The 12,762-nt window shown below is 40.0% G+C and overlaps 1 protein-coding gene across 9 annotated transcripts in view; it reads right to left on the bottom strand.

Annotated features, from left to right (window-relative positions):
• Positions 1-12,762, bottom strand: part of sox6 (SRY-box transcription factor 6) — a 129,724-nt gene that overhangs the window by 52,701 nt on the left and 64,261 nt on the right. For 7 of the 9 annotated variants that reach the window (XM_034110820.2, XM_034110829.2, XM_034110812.2 and 4 more), the window contains 3 exons: positions 11,646-11,735; positions 2,013-2,185; positions 346-414 (listed from right to left, as the gene is read on the bottom strand). In XM_034110820.2, coding sequence (XP_033966711.1) covers positions 346-414; positions 2,013-2,185; positions 11,646-11,735 — 332 coding nt within the window. The remainder of the gene's footprint in view (positions 1-345; positions 415-2,012; positions 2,186-11,645; positions 11,736-12,762) is intronic. The other 2 variants (XM_034110870.2, XM_071206844.1) reach the window with 1 other exon arrangement.

The raw sequence follows: 12,762 nt of genomic DNA, 5'->3' as shown, positions 1-12,762 counted from the left end.
ACTCATTAGCTGTTGTTTCCCCCCTCCTCCCTCACCTTTTTTTTTTGTTCATTAAGATGTGCTAATTATTCTCCTCCATATTTTAAAGCCCTCCCGATTACCAACAGGCAATTAACATTTGATGAGAGTGATGAATGTTAGTGTGACACAAGAATTACAGATGAAAAGACAAGACGTTTCAGAAAAGATGAGAAGGAGATGCTTACAGTATTTTGTAATGATATTTACTTCAATGTCTAATCTTATTGATCTGTGCTTTTAAACCCAGACATGTGGTGCATGGTGACAGTGGTGGTGCGAAGAAGTGCGAGGTGTTAGAAGGCCAACAGAAACACTTTCACTGACCTGGATCTGTTGCTGGAGGAGGTTGATTTTGTGCTGCTGCTGCAGAAGCTGCTGCTGTTGTCTTGCAATCTATTTGGAAACAGAAGTAAAGAAAAAAATTAAATGAATGAGAAAATCAAGAACAAAAAATCTCCTTTTTTGTATAACATTAAATACGATAGAAACTGTGCTGCAACGGCAGGTACAACTTGAGACAAACTGCTACATTTTAGTACGTGTATTCAGACTATTTTAAATGAATGGTTACACTGAAAATAATGGATACTAGAATGTAGCAGATTAATAATGGAGGATAATATAACGTTTATTTTCTTTGACAACTATTCTGACAAAAAAACATTCCTAATGAACTGAATTGAACTGCACAGTCGAAATTAGTGGTGAAAGTAATAAATGATTTAGAGGAAAGACGAATGTGGTTATGATGTACGGGTGACGGAGGTCCCTGCCGCCCCTGAGTGACGAGCGGCCACACCGCAATCCTTCTAATCCCAGTAGTCCCCCTTTCTACATGCCCACTTCATTGAGCATGACAACCTAGTTTTAAGTGTCATTTAATTTTCATTTTTAAATATAATTACAAAGTGTTCACTGTAAGATATCGGTCGTCTGCAAATGTGTCAAGATTAATTTGTGCTGGCTTCCTCACAAGTGTCAACAGTTAATTACTGTGTTGTATCTTGATGGCTTGATGACATACTGGCTCTCAGCGGGCTCCCTCTCTCACTCTATCTCTCTCTTCCATATTATTAACGTTTTTCCATTTTGAAATAAGATCAAATAAGAAAATATCTTATATCACTGTTCATTTATACTGCAATGTCCACAAAGTCTACCAGTTGAGTGTAGTTTGCAAATGAACATCATCGATCGAAAAATAAATCAATACTGTTAATGTATTATTAGTGTACTATGACCAAATGCATCATTCCAAGGTATATGGTCTATCTTTTCATTTACCACGGGAAGGTCTGAGAGTGTGCTGAGAAAACTCTGAGTGAACTCCTTGCTGATAATTGACTCATAGCCATTAGGGTGGCTGGTGATAATAAAAGTGTCGCCCGTGTGGATAGTTTGTGTCCTTATTTCTTCCCAGACATTAACACACTTGATGGCCTCTGCTAATTTGCTGATTTGTACAATATGGCTCATTGGCCTGATTTGTGCTGCAAATCTAATGCCAGGCTTGTTCTAATAGGAGTCGATTTATAAGATACAGAGGACTTCCATGTTTAATATAACGTTAAATTTGCACATTCCCTCGCATTTGTTAGTACAAGTCATAACATTTTTCCGAGCATGCAGCATAAATGTGGGCGAAAGAGCATGACAGAAATATCTGAAGTTATGTAGAATATAAAATGTGTTAAATCTAATATTCCAAATTCCAAAGGAGTAAGATTTTATTGGCATATTTCAGGCATGAAATGTAATAGAGTCAAGTGACAAGCTTTTTAAAATGATTTAACAGGGTTTATTATAGAGATGAAATGGGAAACAGAGTAAACAAGTGAAAGGAGGAAGGGTGTGGAATGAATATTTTAAATAGTAATGAAGAAAGGAAGGGAAGAAAATATGTGCGAAATATGAATATGGTGAAAAGGAAAAGACTCATAGCTGGAGTGCAACGGGAGATACTCTGGAAAAGGTCAACAGTGAGCAGTTACCTGTTCCTGCTGCTGACGAGCTAACTCCATTTGCTGCCTCTGTTTCTCCATCTGTGAGGCGGCAAACTTCTTCTGTTCGTCGTGGGCAGCTAGGAGCTGCTCTCGCAGGCTAATCAGCTGGGCGATCATTGTAGAGAGCTGGTGTTCCTTTTCTGCCAGACTCTCTGGAGTTCCTAGTGAGGGAATACAGAGAACGATGTCAGGGGTGAAAAGGAACAATTGGTAAAAAGGTGACAGCCTGAGTCATAAATATAGAGATAGGTTTGCGCTAGGTATACCTGAAAAAAAAGAAATACTAACAAGGTTTCATAGTGGCCTTAACAACAAAAACAGGTTTGACGAATGTGTTTAAAAAAAAGCTTGCAATAAGCATTGGTCATTATAAACTACTACATTTAGAAACTGACAATGCTGCACACGCCGATCATCATATTGTGCTATAGTGCCAAACACAATATATCGTACAAAGAAAAGCACAGAGGCAGCAACCAACTGGAGTGAATTCACTAGAAAGTGTTAAGGTCACACACAGCCTGGAGATATATCTACTTAGTGTAGCTAGTGTTCAGCTTTCACACGAAGAAAGGGAAGGAATCGTTCCCGGCATACAGTATAGACAAAGAGCTGCAGGGAGCTGTCAAACTGAGATGACAGCTTATGTCAGACTTCCAGGGGTGAATATAAAGAAAAGTGTTAAGAGTCAGTGTAAGCCTAAACAAATACAACATTTCTTTATTGTATGGCCATTCTTGAAAGATATTACAGAAGGAACAAAATAAAACGGTTGTTCATATTTGGCAAAAAATGCACCAAAAAGGATGTTTAACCACCAAATGTGCTCTGAATGCACTATAACTATAAGGAGAACTGAACAATGCATTCTTTATTTGTATTATCTGTGTAACTACTGTATGCATAATTGAAAAAATATAAAAGCAATGACAGACCAATAGGCTTACTTCTCTGTACAGCCACATGTCCACACTGTGTGATAGAGAGAGAGCGGCTCCGCTGCACTGCTCTCTCCCTGCGTCTAATCAATGCTAAGTGATCCTACCATTGACTTACACCGCCAACATAATTGCCAGTGAGAGGCTAGACAGTAACTCACTCTCCTCCCACTGCACTCCTGTGTGACAAGCTGATCTGGGAAAACATACCGAAAAGAAAAAAAGAGCCGGGAAAACCGACAGAAGACACAGAAAGAGGGAGAGACAGTAAGAGGGAGAAGGATAAAAGGATAGAGATCCAGATAACAGTACAGTGAAGATTGGCCCGGTGCCAGCAGGAGCTGAATTCTTTCCTGGGTGTCTTCCTCTCGTCTCTGGCCACATCTGTCTTGAGTTTCTCCGAGAGCTCCCTGGGGCCCTCTCCACTCAAACTATTTTAATTTGACTAAACACCTGATTTATTTTATCTCTCCGATGAGGAAAGCCGTTTGTCTTAATAGGGCTTGTCAACCTCCAGAACCCATTCAGGGCAATTTACTGGCATGCTTGTCTGAACCTCGGTTCGCCCCGCTCTGCCTCCGCTGCCTGCTGCAATGGAAGAGAGCTGCAATTCTCCATTTATCCTCCTAAGGAAAAAAAAGCACCTTAAAGCAGCTATTCATTGGGCCAGTGTTCAGTTTCTAAGGCCTGAATTGACTTCTTATTCACCCGACTACACTGAATGGCTTATCTGTAAAATTGATACAATCAGCACCAATTTTATTAACCTTTGGCTGTGTCCATGAACAAGCTGCCTTTTACAGGTCACTAGCAAGATACATCGGTCGTTGTCACAATAAATCACGGCTATCAATACTGTGGGAGGGAAGAGCGAGGGACTAAAGAAAAAACATAAAGAGAGACAGGAAGGGAGAAAGTAAGAACAGAGAAAGAAAATCCCCATCCAGACGAAGATGATGGCCATCATGCCTTCAGGGCAGCATAGATGACCTTGAGTTGGAAACTAAACATCTGGACTCACTGACGCCCTCTCAGCCTTCGTACACATTTCTGAAGATCACTCACTAGTTTTAAAGTATCAACACTGTGGAAAAAAGATTGAAAAAACTGAATAAACAGCACATATATGTTGTGTTTGTGTGCATTTCTGTGCAGGCAGACTGGTGCTAAGTGTCCAGAGAAGGAATATAAACAGAATAGTGTGAAGAGCTTCGTCTTGCTCCAACACCAAAAGAATACTGACAGAGGGCTCTTTGTTTTGATGTTGAGCTAAACTATGAAAAGTCTACATTGTCCTCTGTATTGCAATTTGGGCTACAAGTGAAAATTGTAATAAAACGTGTTGGGCATCTAAATATGAAAAGCTGGTTGGGGAATTTTAACATCAAGACATCCAAACTTAGCAGAAAAACAGGCACATATGTTTTTTGTAAGGGGGTTGATGTAAAAATCTCTTTCTTCCTGCTTTAAATTATGGATCAGCTTTAAAATGCGGATAAAACTTTTATTGGGTGGTTCAGAAAAGGAGAGTTGTGGTCTGTGTCTGACCAGCCCGCTGACAAAAGAGGCAGTTTCCTGCATATTGCATGGCTTTTAACAGCAGTGGGGCTGGGGTCTGCCCGTTAACATGTCTCCTCACATTGCGCTTCCGACGGCAGACAGACAGCCCAAAGATGCCTTGGCGCTACATAAACCCAAGCAGTCAGCCCAGACCTAACATGTTGTGACATCCTCCTGTTAGATGACTGAAGCCCAGTAGGACAATACCAGCCTGACACAGGAAGAGGATCCCAGGAGTGAGCAGTCAAGCTGTGCTGGCGCTTTTCTTGTTTTTTTTCTCAGGCCACCGTGTCAACTTCAGCTATGTTAGATTGACACATAGGAAGAGGAGGAGACCGTAAAGCAATTTTGTTCACTCTCAACGCATTCAGCCTTCACCTTTTGAGATTCCTTCCTCTTTTAAATGTCACAAAGTAGGGCAGAAAACATCAACGACGGGTGACTAAATAAATGATAAGAGGAAAACAAGCAGAGCCATGGTTGCTTGGGGAGGGCTGGGGGTATTTGAGCCTTGGGGTCTTTGGATAAAAGGCACTTTGTAGGGGTGCGATTTGTTCTGTCCAATACCCACATCTCCCTCTCTCTTGGCTCCCTCCTCTCTGCTCTAATCAAGCAGTCTCTAATTTGGGTTCCAAGACCAGTACCGGGGAAAAAGAAGGAGGCTTGTTACTTTGAAGAGTCCCGAGTGAATAACACAGATAAAAGATTCAGGCACAAAAAGAGAAGAAAAGCGAGGGAGGGTGAGGGTGAAAAGGGGGGAAATCACAAGGCACCCTATTCTCTTCCCTTCCTTTGGTTAAGACAGCTGAGCCATTATGACCAGATCTGAATTGAGTTTTTAGCGCCAGAAGACTGGAAATTCTTTGTCTCTCTATCAGTCAGCTTTTGTGGATGCTTCCATATGCTGCAAGCCCATCCTAAGTAAATTAAGACTTGTTTCAATGCTCCAAATGTACCAAGTTGGATCCACAGACTGCACGTGACTTTAATGCCTTGTGAGCTACAGTAAGGCTCTCTCTCTGCTCTCCTAAAGTGTGTGGGAATCTAGACACGAGTGTGTACAGATGTGTGTCGCGTGCTCCTCCAATCGATAAAAGGCTCATGCCTCTGAGTAAATGCATACGTATGTGAACTACGCGGTAGTGTGACCGTCTTTTTCTGTAAAACACAAAGAGCATAAACCAATTCAACAACCGCATGAAAGCAAGCAAACCCCTGTACCAAATTCACTTTTGTGATATTGAATATGATAAGGTTGTGTGCGTTGGTCAGAGTAAAATGTCATATTGAACATGGCAGAAAACCAAGCTAAAATAACAAGAGCTGGGTTTATGGTATCCTTACGCTTTTAACAGCTATATACACTTGTTCAACCATATGTGTTTCCAGTTATATGGTGTTAACGCGTCTCCATGCCCTACAACCGAGACAATATGAGCAACAGCTGTTTTACCTGGCTCGCTGCCTCTGCCATGATATAAAAGCTGTTAATCTTGCCAATAAAACCCCATTAACAAGCATGAGCATTGACTCACAAGCACGTGTCATCCACTGGCAGCAATGATCCTCAGTCCATATGCTTTCATATAATGTATGAACCTTTATTCTGAGAAACTGCCCATTTTCCTGTTAAAGAAAAAGTCAGATCTTGTCAAAGGTTTAAAACCATAACAATGGATGTGCTTGAGACTTGTGAAAGCTTTTAACTTGCTAATGGCAGACTGCGACTATACTTTTCCAACAGCATTTCTATTTGTCTATCTGTATGTGTGTGCACATGGATTTGAGTATTGACAGATAGGACTTTAAGACTTTTACAGAATTAAGTAAATTGGTCAGTAGAGGTATAGTTTTTTTAAATACAAATCTGATTGGCATACGGAGAGGTTATTAAGAAAAGCACACTTCATCTACCGAACATTGATGGAGACTAATAGTTTGATGATAGCAGAAGCCTCACTCTTCAGTATAATTATGCTAATGTTTAAGCTCCAGCACTTCACTGTCTACCCATGACACTGGACAAGGTACTTCATCAAAGCCAAGATCGAGGCTCGACCTGAACATATTACTCCACAGGGAATGCCACTGACCCTGAAATTCACTCTGAGGACAAGAAATAATTATACACAAAAACTTTACTTCTGGTCTTTCATTTATTGAATAAATGATTCTTTCTATCTATAATACAGTGCCACAAACCATGGATCCTGCCACCATGCAGGTTGTTGTACGTATGCAAGGCAGTTCATAAGATGACAGAAAAACAAAGTCCAATCCTTATATTTATCTTTTCTGATTTGATGGCAATGAGTCTCACCCGTGTGCCCTTAAAATAGAAAAGTGTTCAAGGCCCCTCTCATACAAAGCGCTTTAAGCCTTGAAGACAGTGATCAAGGCAACAGCTACAGTAACTGTCTGTATTTTCACAAAACATGTATTCATCGGTCTTACCTATACAGCGGATAAGAATTAAATATAAGAAAAAACGTCAAGTGACTGCTAAACAAAAAACTCAAAGACATGTATTTTGCATGCAAGTACAACAAGCAATACAAATAAAGACCTTTCAATTAAATATCCAGACTAAATATCCAGACAAATACTCTACACTGTAAAATGTATGTTAAAATAGCTACATCTTTGGTATTAATATTATATTTACAATATTTATATTTCTGATTACATTTCATGTTAGAATATGTAAAGTAACTTTAGAATTATTCATACAAAAACACTGTTGTAAATTTGCCATAAATGACGTAAAAAAAAATCTTAGTCGAGAATGAAAGCCCTGAAAGTTGTATACAGTTTCTTACAGAATTGTAATGTAAAAGTGCCCATGCATATTTAGTATGAATGAGATTTACCTTAAAATTAATATTCTACATTTCACTGTGTGGAAATTAATTGTGGAATTAGAGTGTGAGGTTTTACGTGGAATCATCAGTCAGAATTTCTTTGGACTGTAATGTGTGAATTCTCTTTAAAAGAAAATAGGATTATAGTGTGAGGGGGAAAAAGGAGGCTGAGCTTGCAATTCAAGAGGTATCATAAGAAATGTGAAAGTAACTGATTGATATCTGAAAAACTCCATTTAGATATGAAGAATTATATCTGCATATCTAAATGTCGTCTTCATCAACATCCTTAGTATTAACATTTGCTTTACTGTGGAAAAGCTGATCAATCTTTTAGGGGAGTTTGTCTTAAATAAATGACAGGTGTGTTTTTGTCAGCTCCGTAAATGTTTTAAATTATTTTCAAATGAAAACAGTAGTAGTACGCTTGTTTCCATGAAATGTATTATACAACTTTAAAAGTCATTAGTTAAACAAAGAATGACAAACCACTGAAATATAATTCAAAACACAAACAGAGAACCCTATCACACAAACCCACATACACTAGCACAGCAGTTCCCTTTTTACCTCCATTGCCACAAGCTAAATTCCTCAATTCATTAGAGGAGAAAAACACACAGTCCAACACTCTCATACATTCATCTGGCAAATGTGGCCTGAGGAATAATGATTTACTGTGGCTCATATTTCACCTGAGTGCACAGGGCAAACAGTTGACTGAAGTGTTGTGGAGAAAATGCTAACTGAGGCATTTTTGACTGGAGCAACTGGACAGATACTGTTTTGTGCTGTTTGTGTGAATGTTTTTGTATGTTGAATAAACATTATATACATCATATTTATATACAGTGTGTTGTAAAAACACACCATTATTTTACTACTAAGCTCTTCATTTCAGTGTCAGCGAAAATGTGTGCACCAACATTTTGCTGTGCATCTCCAGTGGCATCAAAACCTCACTATATGGAAGCCATTGCAGTAGGAATAAAGTTTCATTTTAAAGTGAATAATCATGTTTTGAAGCCAACTCTCATGGCTGAACAATATGGGCTCTGTGTTCACACAGAGGACTCCTTTCTGTGAGTGCAGGAGTAAAGCCAGCACAGGTAGGGCCAGCATCAAATCAGTCTCAGCTGCCGCCCTGCCCTGCCCTGTGTTCTCCTCCTAAACAGCTTCCACTTATCTGCCTGCCACAGGACTGTCTGCGTGCACTCCACCACTGTCATGTGGACACCATTCTCAAATTGATTGTGACAGTGCAAGAGCCTCGATTTTTCTGCTTCAAAATTCAAGCTGCCATATCAACACTAGTGTACAATGTTAAGCCTTTTTCTTATTTTAATATTTTTTGCAAATTCCTAGAAAATGAATACAGCCTGTGTTCCAATTTAGTAACCACGTTTTTTTCTTCATGTTTAGATAAATGCTTGAGCATTTGGCTTCTTTTTCTTTTCTCCCAATGGGGGTCCGGGAAACTGGCACTCAGCAGGGAAACTTAAACAGCTCTGTTGAGTATGAGGCTCAAATACCCTGCACATAGCAAGCATGCAACAGAGAGCAACCTTATCTGCCTTAGGATGCTATGTACTATATTTGTATGCATTTGACACATGCATGTATATATATATATATATATTTATATATGTACATATATACACAGGGACGTATACGTCTCCTAAATCATGTGTAAAATGGGGGCTTTGCATCTCTTTGAGGTTTATAATTGTAAATGTCTAAGTACCCGTCTAAAATCTTTTTTTCTCTACTCCTTGCACTCCTCCTTCCACCTTGCCTGCCATTATCTGCTACTTTCTGTGGTTTGGAGCCCTTCCAGCCGGCCTCCCTTTCTTGCTCTGTGGTTTTGTTCAGGAGATTTCATCTCCCTCCTTCATCGTTCCAGCAGATTGACAGCTAAGCTCAGGTATGAAAACAAACAGTTAGCTCTGGAATTGACTGGTGAAAAGAAATCCGCCACTAATGCTCCTTCGCAAGCTCTCCTTTTTGCATTCCCTGCTGATGCTAAGCCCTAACAGCATACAAGAAAAGGCAGATGGAGATTTGAGATCATTAACCCTTAATAACACCATCTACATGTCTGGTTTAAGCCCATAGCCTCTACTGGATTACTACGATTGTTTCCACTGACTGTAGAAGCTAAAGTATGTCTTTACCTCGGAAGCAGCACATTATGTAGACAAACACCCACATGACAATAAGCTATAATTATAGATGTGTCATCTGTAAGAGGTAAATGGTTGGTTGGGTTCACAGACTTTGAAAGCAAATCTCTGATGTTGATACTATTGTTTTGTTTTGTTTTGTTTATTGTACGTGTGTGTTCATCTCAACGGGATAAAGTATTTAGGGCATGTTTGAACACAACTGCAGTTAAAGAATGTCTTTCTTTTCATGGGTAAAAGCCCCAGGACAAATTCTGTCACACCTATTGTTTTTCATCTATGTATGTTTCCTAAGAGCAAGACTAAATGAGTTCCTCGCCAGACAAATTCCACCACTTGCCTCTGCGATTACACAATCACTTAAAGGTTTTAGTGGCACAATGTCAAAAGGTAGCCTATAAGGTGCACAGTATAATTAGTGAAGGAATTGGTGAGTGACAGAATACACAAGGCAGTTGTGCCACTACTCTAGTCTTTATCTGCATGTCAGCCTTTATTCGTACTTTCTTTCATTTATTTGAAACCTACAGGCATGTTTGTCTTTTGTACTGATTTTAACCTAACAATTAATTGAACCTCTGATTCATTATAACACTTTAGATCTTAATCATAAGGTGGTTTTAAGCAAGGTACCTTTGTTTGTGTTTTAATTAGGCGGACCTTGTGCGTCTCCAACCCTGGGCTCCTTTTTAATTGCCCGTATTTACATCAGGCAGACATCAAACGCAGAGAGAGAGACATTTGTAAGGGGGAGCACAAAGCAGCCCTTTGAAATGTCTACAGTCATATGAAATGGCATGCTAATTAAAAATCTAAGGCTGCCACTGTGATAGGAGAAGCATTTATATTTGTAACTGTGGTGTATAGACTGTCTCCATAAGTCATCAACAGACAGAGGCCATAGTGTTTATTATCAGACTCCCTACCTGTTTACAGACCACCAAGTAACCTTCCCGTTCCCATTCATCAAAGAGCAGAAATGCCCTGCCTGTAATTTAACAGACCGGCTTTCAAAAGGCTAAATCATTTAAAACATTTTACCCATTGCACTTTGATCTACAGTGGCATACAACATACTAGGGCAGGTACAATGAATCTAGTTTACCAAGCAATGATTTATCCTTCAGTTCATTAAGGTTATTGCCAATAAATAAACTTATTAGAACATTCAACAGCCTTTTCCCCTCTCCTCTGTAATTCCATAATTAAAACCAAACACAGTTTTATTTATGTATGTCACCCGTGTTTTGAAAAATAAACAATTTAGCAAAATGAAGAGAGTTACCTGTGCAGTGAAATGTGCTTTCTTAATTGATTTGTGAAGAGTCTTCATGAAATGTTGATAATAAAAGATATGAGTATGTTATCAACGGTTCAAATATTTATATTGAAAGCAGTGAGTGAGGGAGAGTGAGCGAGCCAGTGACAGCCTGCTGTTATCAGCCAGCTGTTATTGTGCTTCGCCGTGCTGTATAAGCACACACGCTCTCAGTAACAGTCAGTGCTAAGGACTGAGCAGCGGCCCTGCCCATCCTCGGCCCACCTTCATAAATAGAGATTTTGGGGGAGTGCTGAGTTGCGCTTTGCCGTGCCGCAATTGATACGCTGCGCAGGGCGTTCACTGTCGGAGTCAAGACATTCCACTCAAACGCAGACTCACCGAGGAGACGACTCTGTGCGTCACCATCTCCTCTCCTCTCTTAACGGCTTCTCTCCTCTCAGCCCAGCCGTGCTCTGTTTACATCAAGCACACTTTGGGTTCAACAATTACCAGAGCGGCATGAACGCACTGCATGTGCCAGAGCAGAGACGCTACACACAGAGCCTCAGAATGAGTCCAAATGGGCTGCAATTTTGAAGACGGCACTTTGGACAGAGTTGGGCATTCCAAAAAAAAAAGAAAAAGGAGGAGAGAAATGAATGAGGAGGGCAGCCAAAGGCCTTTGTTTTAATTCAGAGTACAAGGCTGTGTCTGAGATTATACAGTACATAGATGATGTATGTATGTTTGATAGGAATGAGTGATTTTCTAACACAGTTTAAACTTGTGTTTGGGTGTTGCAGTCCTTGTACTCCTACCTTTTACTTCTGCCAGCAGTTCACTGGTGTTGAGACTCTCCATCTTGTCTTTCCACTCTTTAGAAAGAAGTGCCTCCATGCATGAGGGATCTTTAATACAAAAGAAGAAGAAAATGGTACTTATTTGAATAAAAAGAAAAAGGGAAGTACCTGTTTGGATTTAATTGTTTTTTATGATAAAGGAATAATGTATATTTAGTTTGTTATAAATCTCTAAATCTATTCACCTAAATGGAAATGAGAAGGAGTCAGTGTATCACACGAAAGCGTATTTTACTTGATGGTATTGCGAACATTAAAAGAGACTCGACAGAGATGAGCTAAGGGAGGAGGGAGGAGGGGAGCAGGCATTGTGGGGATAGCATAAGGGTAGAGACGCACATTAAGCGGGAGGCAAGGAGTGAGACTGGCTACGTCCGCGCATTCGTTTAGCTGCCAATGATGAAAACAATTAACATTTGTCCAGCAGACAATGAATCAGAGGAGGAATGGCTGCAATCTGCCATGCTGTCGCTGGGGTAGCTGATAAAGAACACACTGGGCCGGCTGACCCAGGCCTTCACCGTCCTTGCACTGCTTAGGGGTCAGCCTGTTCTCATCAAACACCAGCAGCACCAGCTAGCCTCCAACCCTTCCACCCCTCCACCTTGAGACACTGTCTCTTCAAACTGCCTCCGATCTGAACCATATCATCATAAGACATGCAGCGTAAAGTCCTTTAGAATCTTATAGTAAAAATGTATTATTGGATAGCAAATCATATGCTGTCTAAAAATATGTACTGATTTCTATAAAAAATGTCTCCAGGTTTCAAATAGTCCCTCAGGATATAGGAAATGTTCTGAATTTGGAGCAAAATACAAAACCAAAGCAGACATACTAATTATTACCACAAAGTCCCGGGGCACCATAATGAATATTCTGACCACATATCTAACAGTGGCTCCTTTATGAACACACTTCTGGTTAAAAATAAGAGACAATTCAGAAGCATGTTAATGTTAAATGTAGTTGTCATGTGTTTTTGGTTCCAAGTTGCACATCATTGTAAAATTCTGAGAAACAGAGAGGCAGACTGAGGGGGCCCATCACATGCTGTATTCTGAACTCTTCCCAT

The sequence above is a fragment of the Pseudochaenichthys georgianus genome, chromosome 3 (genome assembly GCF_902827115.2).
Source record: "Pseudochaenichthys georgianus chromosome 3, fPseGeo1.2, whole genome shotgun sequence".
In the NCBI taxonomy this organism is placed as follows: Eukaryota; Metazoa; Chordata; class Actinopteri; order Perciformes; family Channichthyidae; genus Pseudochaenichthys; species Pseudochaenichthys georgianus.
This window is presented reverse-complemented; position numbering and strand designations above follow the sequence as displayed.